The sequence below is a fragment of the Lagopus muta genome, chromosome Z (genome assembly GCF_023343835.1).
Source record: "Lagopus muta isolate bLagMut1 chromosome Z, bLagMut1 primary, whole genome shotgun sequence".
Taxonomy (NCBI): Eukaryota; Metazoa; Chordata; class Aves; order Galliformes; family Phasianidae; genus Lagopus; species Lagopus muta.
Genome location: NC_064472.1, coordinates 1,041,261 through 1,056,356, shown reverse-complemented (window position 1 = coordinate 1,056,356; position 15,096 = coordinate 1,041,261). Strand labels below are relative to the sequence as shown.

General features: G+C 52.2%; 1 protein-coding gene across 1 annotated transcript in view; it reads left to right on the top strand.

Moving 5' to 3' along the window:
* Positions 1-2,298: 2,298 nt before the first annotated feature.
* TCF4 (transcription factor 4) overlaps positions 2,299-15,096 on the top strand; it is a 150,505-nt gene continuing 137,707 nt past the window's right edge. The window contains 3 exon segments of the mRNA XM_048930550.1: positions 2,299-2,490; positions 3,156-3,247; positions 4,602-4,674. Coding sequence (XP_048786507.1) covers positions 2,355-2,490; positions 3,156-3,247; positions 4,602-4,674 — 301 coding nt within the window. The 5' untranslated portion in view covers positions 2,299-2,354.

Sequence of the window (15,096 nt, the reverse complement as noted above, 5' to 3'; positions counted from 1 at the left end):
GCAACATCCCATTCTTCCCAACAGCTACTCGGAGCAGCACCCCGATCCCATCCCTCTTTATGGCCATGCTGATCAGCACCCCATTTCCCATCCTTCCCCTCAATGCTCAGCCCCAGAGCAGCACCCCATTTTTCACCCCACCACTGCTATCCATAGCAGCACCCCGCTTCTCACCCCACCATTGCTACACAGATCAGCATTTCTCACCCCACCATTGCTACACAGATCAGCATTTCTCACCCCACCATTGCTACCCATAGCAACATCCCGTTCTTCTCGATGGCTACCCAGAGCAGCACCCTGATCTCATCTCTCCCCACTGCCATTCCGATCAGCACCCCATTTCCCATCCTTCCCCTCGATGCTCACCCCCCGAACAGCACCCCACTTCTCACCCCACCACTTCTACCCAGATGAGCACCCTGCTTCTCACCCTACTGCTACCCATAGCAGCACCCCATTTCTCACCCCACCGCTACCCAGAGCAGCACCCTGCTTCTCACCCTACTGCCACCCAGATCAGCACCCCACTTCCCACCCTACCATCGCTACCCACAGCAGGACCCCACTGCTCACCCCACTGCCACCCGTAGCGACGTCCCACTCTTCCCAACGGCCACCCGGAGCAGCACCCCACTCCCATCCCTCCCCAGGCCACCCCAACCACCCCCGTTCCCCCCCACGCTCCCCCCGGATCGGCACCCCACTTCCCAGCGCCCCCGCCGCCTTCCCCGCATCCATCCCCGCTCGCGCCCCGCCCCGCCCTGCCCTCCCATCCCTCTCTCCCGCATCGCCCCCCCGTTCCCCGCCGCCCCCCATCCCGCACCCCGGGGCCGGGCGGTTCCGCTCCGCGAGGGGGCGGCCGGCTCAGGTCGCGGCGCTGCCCGGGGGCGTTGGGGCCCCTCCATCTTTGCGCCGCCGCCCGCCTCCCTCCCTCCCTCGTCATTGTCTGCGAGCGGCGGCGGCGCGGCGCTTATAAGGCGGCGGGCATTGCCCGGATGTGAGCGGCTCGCGATGTGTCCTGCAGGGAAGCGTGCCATTAGCCGTGTCTCCGCGGGGGAGGCCGCGGGGATGAGGAGGAGAGCGCTGTAAACTTGGAGCAACTTTGGGACTGTGGGTGTCGTGGTGCTGCTTGCTTTCTTTCCTTTTTTTTTTTTTTTTTCCTCTCTTAATTTTTTTTTTTACATTTTTTATTTTTATTTTATTTTTTTTTTAATTTTAAGGTGGTCCCAGAGAGCCGCCGGCCGAGCGGTGTCCCTCGCCGTGTGTGTGTGTGTGTGTGTGTAAAAACAATAGGGGAAAAGTTGTCGGACCTGTTCTCCTCACTGTTATTTTTCATCATTTTTTATTTTCCACCATTTTTATTTTCATTTTTATCATCTTTTTTTTTTTTTACCGTTCCATTTTTTTTTTTTACTATTTTTTTAACTACTTTACTCTTTAGTACTTTTATTTATTATTGTTGCTATTATTTTTTTTATTATTATTTTTTTTACTCCTCGCTTTATTTTCGTATCTTTTCCCCTATTCGGGTGACCCCAGAGCAAAATACCGGGGCGCCCGGCGCAGCACTTTTTTTTTTGGCTGTGTGACCTAATGAAGCACTTCGTGCGGAAGATTTCATTTAGTAATTTTTTTTCATTTTTTTTTTTTAAAGTTATATTTTTTCCCTTTTTCTTTTTCTTTTTTTTTCCTTGTGTGTGTGTGTTTCCCTTGGAATATTGTGAACATAATTGTGGCCATTTAAGGTAAAGTTACAATTCGCTCTTAGAGTAACTCGTGCGCATTTTTTTTTAATTTTTTTTTAAATTTTTTATTTTTATTTTTTATTTTTTATTTTTTTTGGCTTTTTAGAGTGGTCGATCCCAATGTGTCGCCGGCCCGACTCGCGCGGGGCGCGCATGCAAAGCGCGCGTTGTGCGGCCGCACAATGAGCCCCCGCGCCCTCCCGCAGGAGGAAGTTTCGCCGGGCCAAAACCGTGCAAAAAAACGTGCAATAAAGTGCTGGGGGGGGGGAGGGGGGGGGGGGGAGTTGGGGGGTGCTGCGAAGGGTAAAGAAATGTGCAATAAAGTGATGGGGGGGGGGGGGGGGGGGGCGACGGAGAGGGAGGGGGACGACGTGCAAAGTTTGCAGCGGAAATGCGAGCGTCGCTTAGCGAGACGGGGGTGGAGGCGGGGGGGGGGTGGGGGGGTCACGAATTAAAAAAGAAATATTAAAAAAAAAAAAAAAAAAAAAAAGAGGATAATAGAAGGGGAAAGGGGAGTGGAGGATAGAAGGGGGAAAATATTGTTCCTCTTGGCAAAGCGTCCGCGTCACGTGTGTGTGTGTGCAGCTCTGCCCTCCGCGCTGTGCCATGTGGATGTGCGCGAGATGGGGGAATTCGGACGCGGGCTCCGGGCGGGCGCGCGGCGCGGGCGGCGCTCGGCGGCTCCATGAGCGCGGTACGGAGGCGGCGCGGCCCCGCTCGGCCCCGCGGCGCGGCGCGGTGGGTACGGCGCGGTGCGGGGCGCGGCGCGGGGCTCCTTCCCTCGGCCTTCCCTTCCCGCCTCCCCTCCCCCCGGGGCTGCCGGGCCGGGCCCTCCGCGCTCGGTGGGTGCCGCGGTGCCCCCCGTCCTCGGCGCTCGTCGGGAATCGGGGCTGGCTGGCACGGCGCCGTCTCGGCGCCCCGACACTTTTCTGTCTCTCCGTCTCTCTCTTTTATTTTTTGGTAATTTTTAATTGCGTTTTGCATCTTGCTTTCTTTTTTTTTTTTTTTTTTTTTTTTTTTCTCTCCGGCTTGTTTGCTCGCTCCGTTCCTTCCCCGCCTTCCGGCGCTGCTTTGCGCGGAAGAAGGGAGAAAAGGGGAAAAAGTTGGAGCCGTGCGGCCGGAGTTGCGCTGCGGGCTGCTGGGGAACCTCCTGTTGCACAGCGATGCTCGGGCGGCACGCAGCCGCCTCCTCTCCTCCTCTCCCGTGGCTCTGAGTGGATGTGCCCGGCTCTCTGGAACCGCACCACCGCTTTTTGTTGTTGCTTTGCTGCCCCTCCATCTTTTTTCCCTCCCTTCTCTCCCCCCCTCTTCCCCCCTCCCCCCATATCCGGACCTCCCGACCCCACTGTGCTGCTTCCCGCGGGCTCGGGACCGGCTTTCTGATTGCGGTTGTTTCCATGTTTCTAGGTTTGTGTGATTTTGCTAAAATGCATCACCAACAGCGAATGGCTGCCTTAGGGACGGACAAAGAACTGAGTGATTTACTGGATTTCAGTGCGGTAAGAAACAACGGTGGAAATTAACAACAGCTGTAAAAAAAAAAAAAAAAAAAAAAAAATAGCTTCTAGCTGATCTGTTAAACTAAAAAAAAAAAAAAAAAAAAAAAGGCAACCCAAACCCAGCCGAAGTGCGATCGGAGCGCATTGGGTAATTTTTAATCGGCAGCTTCAGCCACGGTAAATACCTTTCTGCTTAAAAAAAAAAATCCAAACCCGAATTAGGCGTTTTTCTCGTCTGCGATGGGAAGCGCGACGGTGTGCGCGGCTGCTCGGAACGTCTCGGATGCCGAAAATGATTTCGACCGAGAAGAGACGCCCCAAATCGCGGAGCGTTCCTCCCCGCTGCCCGGCGCCGACCTCCGGCGCTCGGCCGAGCGCTTCCCATCGCACGTCGCGGGGACTCATTGCTGCCTAATGAGATCCCGATATTCCGCTTTCGGTTCTTCCCCGGCTTCGGTATTTTCGGCACGTGGGAAGCGCGAGGAAAATCCGCGACTGCCTCCGCTGAAAGTTTCTCCCCGGCACCTTTTCCCCGAGCTCGGGGGCTCCTGCCCGGCCCCGCGAGCTCCCCCCCCCCCCCCCCGGCCCTTCTTCCTTCCCCCACCGCCCGTCCCTCCCTTCCAGCTCTCGCCCCTTCCCGCAGGGGCCGCGGGTTGGCCGCGGGATGCGCGCGTGGCGCTGAGCTGAGCGCGGCTCCTCCCGGCCGGGGCTGCGGCCGCCGCTCCGCGCTGCGCTCCGGAGGAATGGCTTTGGGAAGTTGGGCCGGGAAGCGCAGCCTCAGGCAGCCCGGCAGCCCCCTCGTCGCTCGGTGCACTTTTTCCATTTGTTCCCTGGCTTTTTGCAGGCTCTGACTCAGGGAAGGTGCGTGTTACCCACCAGACACGTCGAGGAAGAGAGAAACCAATTAGGGTCGAAATAAATGCAAGCGAGAGAGAGGGTGAGAGAGAGAGGGAGAGGGAGCGGCGCGCTCAGACTGCGCTCCTCTTAGAGACGGAATGAGGATTTAGGGCAGGTGGCACTTTGCACGGTCATTATCTGGGCACACGGATGACAGGAGAACCCTAAAGCGGGCTGCGGATGGACGCTGCTACCTTTATGGCCAAGGTTTTGCCCAACAAACTTTTTTTTCGCCTTCCTCAACCAGCGAGGATTGGGGGGAGCGATCCGGGCGCGGGGCTGCGCTGCGTTTCCCGGGGTGCTGCTGGGGGTGCGGAGCCGGGGGCTCCGTGTGGGGCTGTCCCCAGGGCTGGGCAGAGTTTGCAGCGGAGGAACTTTGGCTGACAGTGCTTTTCCCGTAGTAACGTCTCTGTGTTGCTTTTTTGTCTGTTTTTTTTTTTTTTTTTTTTTTCTTTAGATGTTTTCACCTCCCGTGAGCAGTGGCAAAAATGGACCAACTTCCTTGGCGAGTGGACATTTTACTGGCTCAAGTACGTACCCGCTTTGTTCAGCGCGCGGCTGCGATGCTCTGTTATTTATCCATAGGCATTACCTTTGTTGTGGTTGTGGTAATCTCTTCTGGGGCGCACATCCATTACGAACGGAGTGGAATTCTTCCTACCGTTACTCTTAGTATTATTATTGCTATTTCCACAAGGTGTTTTCGCAGCATTTGCACTGATTTATGATTTATTTTTTTTTAAATCCCTGCTCTGTGTCGTTGTTCAAGGTGAGGGTAGTTTAAGTTTTTTTGTTATTATTTTCTTAATTTAGCCTCGAGGGCTTTTATACTTTTACACTTGACTTTATACTTGAGAAGCGAGAATCAAAGCATCTTGCACGGGAATTAATTTGGTAAATAAGGAAGGCTGCCGGGATTAAATAATGAATGGAGCACGCAGCCCCGGCACCGAGCTCTCAAGGTGCGGCGGTGCTCCTCGCCATTGGAAAAGGGTGATTTTTTTTTTCTTGCTGAATGGAAAGATGGAAAGTAAGGGCGTTTTCTTTCCAAATATCCGCCCGCTTCTGGCGAGCCCCTGACGCTGCCCGGGGTTTGTTTGTGTGTGCGGTTGTTTGGCTGCAGCCGGGCTCTGTGGGCAACTTCTGCCTTCTGTAAAGCAGGAGTCCTGCTGGATGACAAAAGAAATAGCGGAGTTGGTTGCGGCGGAACATATGTGTGCAATAATTGTCTGGCAAGTGTAGCTTTACGCAGAGGCTTTTAAACGCCTGAGGAATGAGAGGTAAAGCTAGCGAAGGCGCCGAGGCGCTGGGAATCTCCTGGCTGTGCTGTGGAGCTGGGCGAGGTGTGCGCAGCGCTCGGTGCAGGACGCAGCCCCCGGCCCTGCTGGGAGCTGCAGGACGGCCGCACGGAGCGGCTCGGAGCCGGGTGGAGCGGAGCTGCTCTCATCAGACGGTGCGTTTGGATGAGACCCGCTGCAAGGCGCCCGTGGGTACCCAGATAGGAACACGTCACTGTGTGCAGCTCCGTGCCTGGCGTTGGCAGTTGGCGCTCAGTTAAAGGAACCTCTTCGGTGCGCTGCTCAGAACCGTTGTTAGGAGAGGCGCCGAGATGTTAATTAACTTTTTATTTACGAAGAAAGACTTTGAAATTTGACAGGAGTCTGCGGCGTGCGTTTGTAGGATGCTGCACCGAGTGCCGCCTGCAATTATTAAGGATTCGTTCTACGCGTTTTATTCTGCTCAGACTTGCAAAATACCATCCTTTATTTTTGCAGATTTGGTTCTGTTACGAGTGTAGTGATTTTGAGAATTACGTTGTTAGGTCTGAGTAACTTTCCAAACGCGTTTTGCCTCATGTTACACAGGCTGAACGTTTTAATCCCATTTTTTTGTCACTCTCTGAATTTAAACGTAGTTTAAATACCCGATTTAAGCAAATACATAATATTCCCTTTATTTGTTTCCGTTGGAGGGAAGCAAAAAGTATTTGTGCCAGACAAATCAATTTGCCATGCTTACGTAGGTAGCGGCCAGTGCAGCGACGACACTTGGTCTACCAGCAATTAACTGGGCAGCTCTATTGAATAAATGCACCGCAAACCTCATCTGGGAGGGCATTGCGATCAGAAATAACACAGCAGAGCGAATCTGAGCAGTGAGGGAAGCAGAGGGCTGCTGCTGCTTTGTTGTCTCTGAGCCTGAAAACATTCAGGTAACCTTGGCACATCCTTTAGCAGGTACAAATGATGTGTTAGGTGGGTAAGGTTAAGGTAGGGCCCATCCCGGGCAGCACCTGGGATCTCCCACAGCATCCTGCTGTGCGTGCGCACAAGCAGCCTGGTGGCACAGGGCGATGGCTCAGTACAGACACATTCTGTGCGTTGGCACACTGCTTGCACAAAGATGTGCAGCGCAGGGTACGCTCTCGGAAGGGAAGATCGGCTTGGATTTACTTCCCAGACCTCTGCTGCTTGGTGTGAGATGCGGAGAGGCGTAGCGAGCGAGCAGCGGTGTCCAAAAAGTTGTGAGAATGCACGTCTGCATGGGTGCCGGCTGCGGCCGCAGGGCTGTGTGCTGTGCTGGCAGCTGTCTGGGTGCACGGCTCACTGCTGGGAAGTGCTCTGACCGCCTCCTGCAGCGAGCAGCGCTTGGGAAATGCGGGGTTGCGTGCGGACACCCGGCAGCGTTCTGTGGAGCTGCGGGGAAGCTTTGAAGGGAGCTTCGCAGTGCGTGCGTGCAGGTTGTTGTGCTGGATCTGCGTCCTGCTAACGCCGAGGTCCAGCAGCCGGCGTGCAGCGCGTCCTTCCTGCTGGGCTGATGCCCTCCTGCAGCCTCAGCTTCCCGTAGCGGGGAAGCTGCTGTTCCTCTGCCAACATCCACGGTTTGGTGCGAGGGGGAACCACGGGCGTCGTTCCTCTGCGTGGAGCTGAAACTTCTCTTAGTAGAAAATAAAAAAAGGCCCCAAAGAAAAGTAATCCCAAGCAGCGAAGTGAAACTAAGTGTAGTTTAGGAAGCGTGGTAGTATTTCATGCTTAAAGTCATCCTGATGGCTTTTTTACACGTCTCGTATATGATGCTCCATTGTGATTTGTAACGTGTGAATGGAAATAAAGTAAAGCCACGTTTCCTTTTAATCTTTAATTTCACAAATATGGCTTCTTACCATGTTGAGAAATGGTGAAGGCTGCGCGGGAGAAAGGAATGTAACCTGAGCCACAGCCGTGACATTCCCATGGAGCATTTTTCACATGAAAGGCTTTTGTCAACCCAGCAAAGGACCAGGAGTTTTCGTTTGATGTTTGCAGGTGTTCAGCAGAGAGCACTAAAACAATTCAGCCATGCTGGCTGAGAGTCTCTGACCTGACCAGGGGAGCTGCTGAGGGCTGCACTGATTTTGGAGAAAGCTCCCCTGGAGTTAGCTCAGATTTATATGGCGTTTGTTAAGCGATTTAATACCTGCGACTTCAGCTGAGCAACGCTCGCCCCATAGAAGGAAGCGAGGTTTGCTGTTTGTGTTGTTGTTGTTGTTGTTGTTAGGGCAGTTGCTAAAATAAAATGAACTTTCCTAAAATTTTCGGCATAGTTTGGCTTCCAGGGTGCAGGCATCAGCCGTGAGCTCAGTGTGTGCCACGCTTGTGATCGCTGAGCGCGGCCATCGCTGCTGCTGGATTTGCAGGGTGGGTTTCGAAGCAGATTTGCAGCAATTGCGGCACTGGGAATTCGCTCGGTCTGTCACGTTTGGCATATTTCGGTTTTTGAACTGTTAATCAAAGCCCACATCTTCCCGATCGGGCTCAATTCTTGCCTCTGCTATTTTAAGTCTTGCATTTTACCTGAGTTTTGTAGCATCTGCTGTAGATGCCCACTCTGTGTGTGTTTGAGCGCTGCGTGGGGGGGAGCAGCATTAGAGTGCCCGAATTGGGCTGATGGGCCTCTCCTGCAGCACAGAAAATCCTTCCAGCACAGACACCGCTGCGCTCGGCTAAGTCAGTTTAAAGGATTTAAAGACTTGCTTTTAATTTCGCCATTAGTTTGATTAAGGCTTGTCCTGCATTAGAATAACAGCGATTACAAATTAATACACCCTAAATGAGGGAATCACAAATTCTGCTCGGTTTTGAAGTTGTTGGGTTTTTTTTTGTTGTTGTTTGTTTGTTTGCTTGTTTGTTTTTAAATAACTTTTTGTGTGCCTGTGAGCAAATGACAGGAAAATAGTGTAAGGAAGCAGCAGCGTGACATTTTTCGGGCTGTGGCTGCAGGGTAGGAGGCATCATTTCGCCATGATCAGTTGCTTATCAGAACTGATTCAGTGTAACCTCCGTCTGGAGACGCAGTGTTTGGATATCGAGTGGCCAGCCTGGGCACACCTTGGTGTGATGCACGGGTCCGTGGTGCCAGCAGGAGCAGCGCGGCGGGATTTTTGGAAGAGTGCTTTTGTCTCACGGGTGGCGTTTTGGGATCGCAGTTGAAAATGAGAAAAGGGATTTTTAGCTTATCATCGGTACTTTTTAACAAGGAAGGAGAAGCAGCACAGGGATGTAGTGATGGTGCTCGTGTGCGTGGCTGAAGGGTGGTTTGCTCAGTGCTGTACCAAAACCCCGACTGCGGCCCCACAGACGCTGCTCCTTCAGGATGTAGCTGGGGTACACAAAGACCAGCCATGCTTCCCACCCCCATGTCCTCTGATGGTGATTAAGCAGAGGGATGCTCCCCGCCTCCCAGCTCCGGCTGCTCAGGTTGCTCCCTGCAAGCAGGCAGGATGGGACCGCACTGCAGGGCCGGCCTTACGCTGCCATGCCAATGTGCAGGAGCTGAATCTTTGCTTACAGAGATGTTGTCCAGCTCTGCTGAGCCCGCTTGGAGGAGTTGAGCGCTGCAGGGGAGAAGTTCCTGCTGTTTGAGTCCCACCGGGGGCGCATCCCTCGGGAGCATCCCAGGGCACTCCCCAGCAGGCGGGCGACTTCCTTCCGAAGCTGGAGGTTAAGCTCTCACCTTGGCGACTGAAAAACGCAGAGAGAACTCCCTCTCCTTTCTGAGAAGTAGCCCTGGTTGATGGCAGAGGGCCTGAGCTGATGTCCACAAAAGGGCTGTGTGGGGCGCGATCAGTGAGAGGCAGCTCAGCCGTGCCTCCCGGCTGCTGCAGCTCTTTTAGAAATGCTTTTTGTCATCATCGCTGTATATCTACCTTGTCAGGGCTCCCGAATACATTTAATAATTCAGAAACACGCACATTAGCTGTCTGAGAGGCTGGATGGCTCGGGGGCCAGACCCAGCCAAATGTCACCTGGAGGAGATGCTGGTGCGTGCCGCATCCCAGGTCTGCAGTCACTGGTGGTGCTGGGGATGGTGCCGCGGGTAGGAGTTCTCCATGGGGGAGGTGTGTGTGGTGGATGGGGAGCTGGGGGCTGCCCAGGGCTTGCGGAGCTGTGCAGAGCTGGTGCGGTGTGCTCAGGAAGGGTGCAGAAAAGAGGGGCACCGGGCAGCGTGAGGTGAAGGTTGGCTTCTTCCCATGAGATCCGCGCTCTCTCCGCTCCCAGATCCACATTGATTCTTGTAGGCAAAAGCAGCTTCCATTGACCGAATTCCCAGGGAACATGAAATAGGTGTAAATAATGGTCAGCCTTTGTGGCTGCTGAGCACCAGGTTACACATTTTCGTCTTTAACCGCTTGCACTCATTTTTTGGCTACTGGGGAAGGAATGTGTAAGTTTTTAAAAATTAATATCATTTCCCTCCCCCCGTAATTCTACAATTGCCGAATTTAGAATCTCTTTTCATTTTGGATTTACCTCCAGAAGGGTTTAAGCTCACTTGTTCTGGGATCGCAGGGCGCTGCCAGTGAACTGCCTGATGCTTTTTGACAAGATCAGCAAATACTTCTGCCCCACTGCTGTAACGAGGAGATCACTTAAATAACAGACGAGCAACCAAGTCACATAAACATATATAATAGAACTATGTAATGAAAGTTTATGCTGCTGATTGCTTGAATCTCTCTTAAATGCACAGAATCATGGAGCACTAAAAGCTGTCATATAAACAGTTTTGTTTCGAGTTTAAAATTATTCCCTTTTTTTTCTTTCATCTGCTATGATAAACAAAGCCATTCTGTAAGCTTTACAGATCAAACATTTACTTCTAATGGTAAACTACATTTTGTAGCTGGAAAGTTGTGTCAGGAGGGCCCGGAAGGGAGCAGAGCCGGTGGCCCTGGGGCTGTGGCCACAGTGCTTGGTGCCATGCTGTCACACAGATCCGTGCCCACAAGCCGGGGCAGCAGAGCTGTGACCGTTCAGTACAGAGCAGGGCTGGCGTCTCTCGGGCTTTGAAGACTTTGCTCCAAAATTCTCCCAGATAAATAGTGCTGGAGAGCTGGATGCAGTCAGAGCGTGGCTGGAAAATGGTAACAATTACATTTCCAGAAGTGGGAATAATTTTGGATGCTGTGAGTCTGAGGCTGTCTATTATCCTGAAGCCTGTAAAGCTGTCTGCAGGCAGCCGGCAGAGTTCCTCTTGTCCCTCACAAGGCAAGAGGGATAAGGGCAGCTACGGCCCTTGAGTCATTTAATTTGATGACATTTACCCCATGCTGTTGTTGGCCAAGTAGAAGTCACCACCAGGCTTCCTGATCTGCCGTCCTGCGGCCGGTGCTGCCTGTGTGGCCGAGGGGTCTGTTCAGCTGTCCCGTGGAGGACACTGAGTGGGATCCAACGGGATCTGGCCCGTTGGTGCTGCCCAGAGCTTCCCAGACTCGCGTGATGGCACTGCCTGTGGACAAACCTGGGTCTGATGCTTGTGCCCGGATCCCTGCTTGGGTCTGGGTCCGTTACCCGAAGCCATGCCCACGTGAGGAGAAGCAGCCGAGCTGCAGACTAGTGTTGGCATGCTGCTCTTTGAGCCAGGTGTGGGTAGAGGTGGCTTTAGCACCTGGATCCCGAGGTGGGGAGGAAGCACCTCCTGCACGGTGTGATGCGGCTGCTGAGGCACCGCGCTGCTGCGTCGGTCGGGACGGGGTATTTCAGGACAGCTGTTGGGAGCGCTGATGATCCCGAGCTGCGACCCATTGCCGTCTGTCTGGGTGTCGATGTGTTTTGGAAACAGCACTTCACAGGCACTGCTGTATTTCTGGAGCACGCTGGTGAAATTTGCCTGATCCCCCTGGAGCTGGTTTGTCCAATACAGACATTTTCTTTCCACCTGGTGGAAGGGTCTCCGGGTGCTTCTGCCCCTGTGCATGGAGAGGCTCTGCCTGTGGGCTCTCACTGGTGTTGTGGATCCTTTCAGGGCCGCGGGCTGTTTCTAAGGGTTTCGGTAAAGTTTACTTTAAAAAAACAAAACAGAATGCAAAACCCTTTTATAGTTTACATTCATTGCGAAGCAGTCTGGATGTTCACTGGGATAATTTTAAGGGTCCAGAAATCTGGGGGGTGGGGTGGGGGATGGAAAATAAGGAAATCACTGACTTAATTCATGTGTGTAGTCCATAGGAGGACAGGGATTTAGTTCTCAGTGAGTTCTTCTTGCTGTGTAGCATACAAAAATCAGACTCCTGTGTAAATCCCAGTGCTGGTTTTCCTGAATAAAAGCCTGTCTTGTTCCTAAGGATTTGGGCTCGTCAGATTAACGCGACGCGGTGCACTCTTCCCTCTGACTGTACATTTAAATATGATGAACCTATTTGATAAATAACCCGTACAAAGGTTTTGTTGTATTAAAAACAGCTAAATACGACTCCTGATCGAATATCAGCACCGTAATTGAATCTCAGGGGTTCTGGTGCTGTTCATAAAGCATTTGAGTTGTTCTGTGCTTCGTGACGTCAGCCAAAAGCCTGATTGAATTATGTCCTGCATTGTGGGAGCACCTGCCAGTGCCACTAGACTGAAGGGGCTGTCAGCATTTCCATTACAAACCTCTCTGATAAGTTGGGGACTTGGCTCCGGGCACGGCGCTGGGCTGAATGCGGCCGTGGGAGCCTTCAGCCTGGCAGCAAACACAACAAAACCGCAGTGCTCCTCCCTGCTCTGCTGTGTGCTCGCGGGGTGCAGCTCCCGAGGTCTGGCGGGCTGAAGTGCTGCCGTGTTGCATTGTTTCTGGCTCTTCCTAGGTCTGTGTCTGTAATTACTGGGGCTGTGCGCCGTGTTGACCCTGACAGTCGCAGCAGGTGCTTGGTGCCCTGGTGCTGCTCTGGGGATAAGCACTCCTTATTCTTAACCCTGAGCTCCATTCGGCTTCATAACTGATTTCATGCAGCGGATGTTTGGGGAGAAGGGTGGCAGCGAGGTAGTTTGAGTGGTTGGAGCAAGTGGCATCAGTTGCTGGTTGGTTTCTGACCTGTGAGAGCAGCCTGCCCTTTGCCCTCCCTGCTAATCCAGCATAACCTCCAGGGCTGCAGAACCTCTGGCAGACCACCTCACATAGCATAGCATGGATCCCATCCACCTGAAACTCAGAGCATGCTGCTGCAGCCTTCGCAGCGCCGTGGAGCCGAGGCTGTGAGCGCTCCATGCAGCGCTGCACCAAATCCACTTGTTCGACTGCATCTGACTTCAAAACGTCGTTTGGTTTTTCAGACCCGGGGTGCTTTTTCCATGCCATCTGTTTGTGGCTGAGATGTGAAGGGGCAGCGGGAGCAAGGATTTGCAGAATGCTTTTTCCTGATTTTTTCTGCGCTGCGTGATTTCGGGTGTGCCATTCCTGTCCGGCACGTTGTTTGTCATCCTGCTTGCACAGCGTGGGTGCAGGTTTGCTGCTCAGCCCTCTGCTCTTGTTTTTTTGGATCACTTTTGCTCTTTTCCCTCATTTGGGCCCTCCTTAGCCACCTTTATGGCATAGTATCTTGGTTGATACCGTCCTTCAGTATTGTGTGTGAAGTCATGATTAGAGACATGATTGTTATTCTTCAGGATCGGAGCTGTTAGCAAATGCTTTTCTTAACTTCTGTTTTCTGCATTGAATCGCTTTGTTGGCTTAATATTCTTTGGAAAGATTTACTTACATAGGAAGAATTTACTTACTGTGCCTTCTTGTAAAAACAAGGAAAATTCATGTTTCTGAAATTAGATATTTTATAAACATCAGGAATCGGAACACTTAATTTATGAGCTTGCTTATTAACTAATGGAGGTTGTCTTTCCCCCTCTCCTAGTTTTCTCTTTTTATCTGCCTTTTAACCCAGTCGGCTAATTGGCTCTGGTGGCAGTGCAGTGGTGAAGGTGCTTTGGATTCGTGCTCGTGGCGAGGTTTGGTTCAGTGCTTTGGGCAGTGCTGATGCTCCTTGGCATTTGCCTGCCTGCGACTGCAGCGTCCGTGATGCTGCAGATACGCTGGTACCCAGCTAGGGGTTAGCGGGGCAGGGTCATGGAACAGCAGACAGCAAACACCCGGCCTGGGGCAGAGCTCAGGTTATTGCAGCAGGACGGGGTCAGCACTGCCATCACCTCACCTCCCTGTGCAGCCCAACGCGCAGATGTGTGGCATTTTGTCGTCTGTCTTTCTTCCTTGTTGCTGGCTTGCTTCTAATCTTTCCTCGGACTCGTGAATGCGAGCTCTGTAGGACAGGAAAAGCGCTGCAGTTCATTAAACCTTCATTATCTGAGCACTGTAGGGCAAGATTTAGTCTTCTTGCAGCACAAATCCAGAATAGAGAGCTCTTCCATTGCGCTTTTGAGCCTGAAATGGGTCGTCAGGGGAACACTTCTCCAAACGTGAAGATTCTCCAAAGTCCAGAACATGAACTCGGTTGGGCCATGTCGTGGTGTGGCTCTGTCTGGACAGCCACTGGAGCCTGTGTTCCCACGTCCTCCCCTTTTATCCCAGCGTTTCCCTGCTTACGGCTCGGACGAAGTGATCTATTTCCAGTTTGGAAGTGAAGACATGGGAGCGGAGGAAGGAATTGATATCGCTGTAATCTGAGCCTTAACTGGAAAACGAGGTGACAGCCCTGTCTGTGGCAGGGAGATTTGATCTAGATGATCATCAGGGTCCTTTCCAACTTAAGCCTTTCTGCGAGTCTGTGATTCTGTGATTAGTGTTTGCATTACAGTGCCCACATTATCTCAGCATTAGGAGAGGGCAGCATTCGTTGTACCAAGAATACGACATTTTAACCTTTGGGAAATTCGTATCTGGGTTTTAACGCATTCTTAAATGTAAAAAATCTTCCCCCTCGTTTCCATTGGGCAAAATTGAGATTTGTTGGAAAACAGGGCAGCATCTAATGCCATGCGTAATGGAGAATTGTTATTTTCTTAATCCAAAATGGAAAGAGCTTAAATAGAAAGTGTGGGATTATAAAAGAAGCAGCTTTATTCTCTTTAATATAAAGTTGTTTTTTCCTATTCAGCTCAGTTCTATCCCCGCGGCTGGAAAAAATAAACTTTGTGTGGCCTCTTTAAGGCGCTGGCTTAGGGTGGATGACTGCTGCAAGCACTCTCCATCATGGCTAAGGAGAGCTTGGTGGCCGTACACCTGCTTTGTAGACGGCTGGGCTTGAATGACATGGAACCGATCTTGAAGATCTCCTGGGTCTGTTTGAATCCTTTTTTTTTGGTTGTTTGTTTGTTTTTTTTTTGAACACAAAATCCTTTGCTCCGAAGCATCGAGAGCCCGCGTCACATAGACTGGAAAGCTGCGCTGTTCTACTTGATTGCTTGCGTATTTATTGTATTTATTAAAGATGCCACCGCGTTCGTGCTGTGTGCTCTGGAGGTTCTGAGGGCCCCAGTTGCACAGGATGCATTTCCTAAGGATGGGGCTGAGGTGGGAGCTCCTCGGAGTGCAGCTCTGGGGAGGTGTCCCTGCGCTGCCGTTTCATCTGTTCTGTCCGCATGTCCTTCGAGTTGCCTCCCCTCCCTGTGAGGCCGTTCCCAGTGGCAGGCCATGGGTGTGCATCCCCATTAGAAGCATCTTTTGATTTTATTCCAGCTCGGTGACTAATAGCAGCAGCTTCC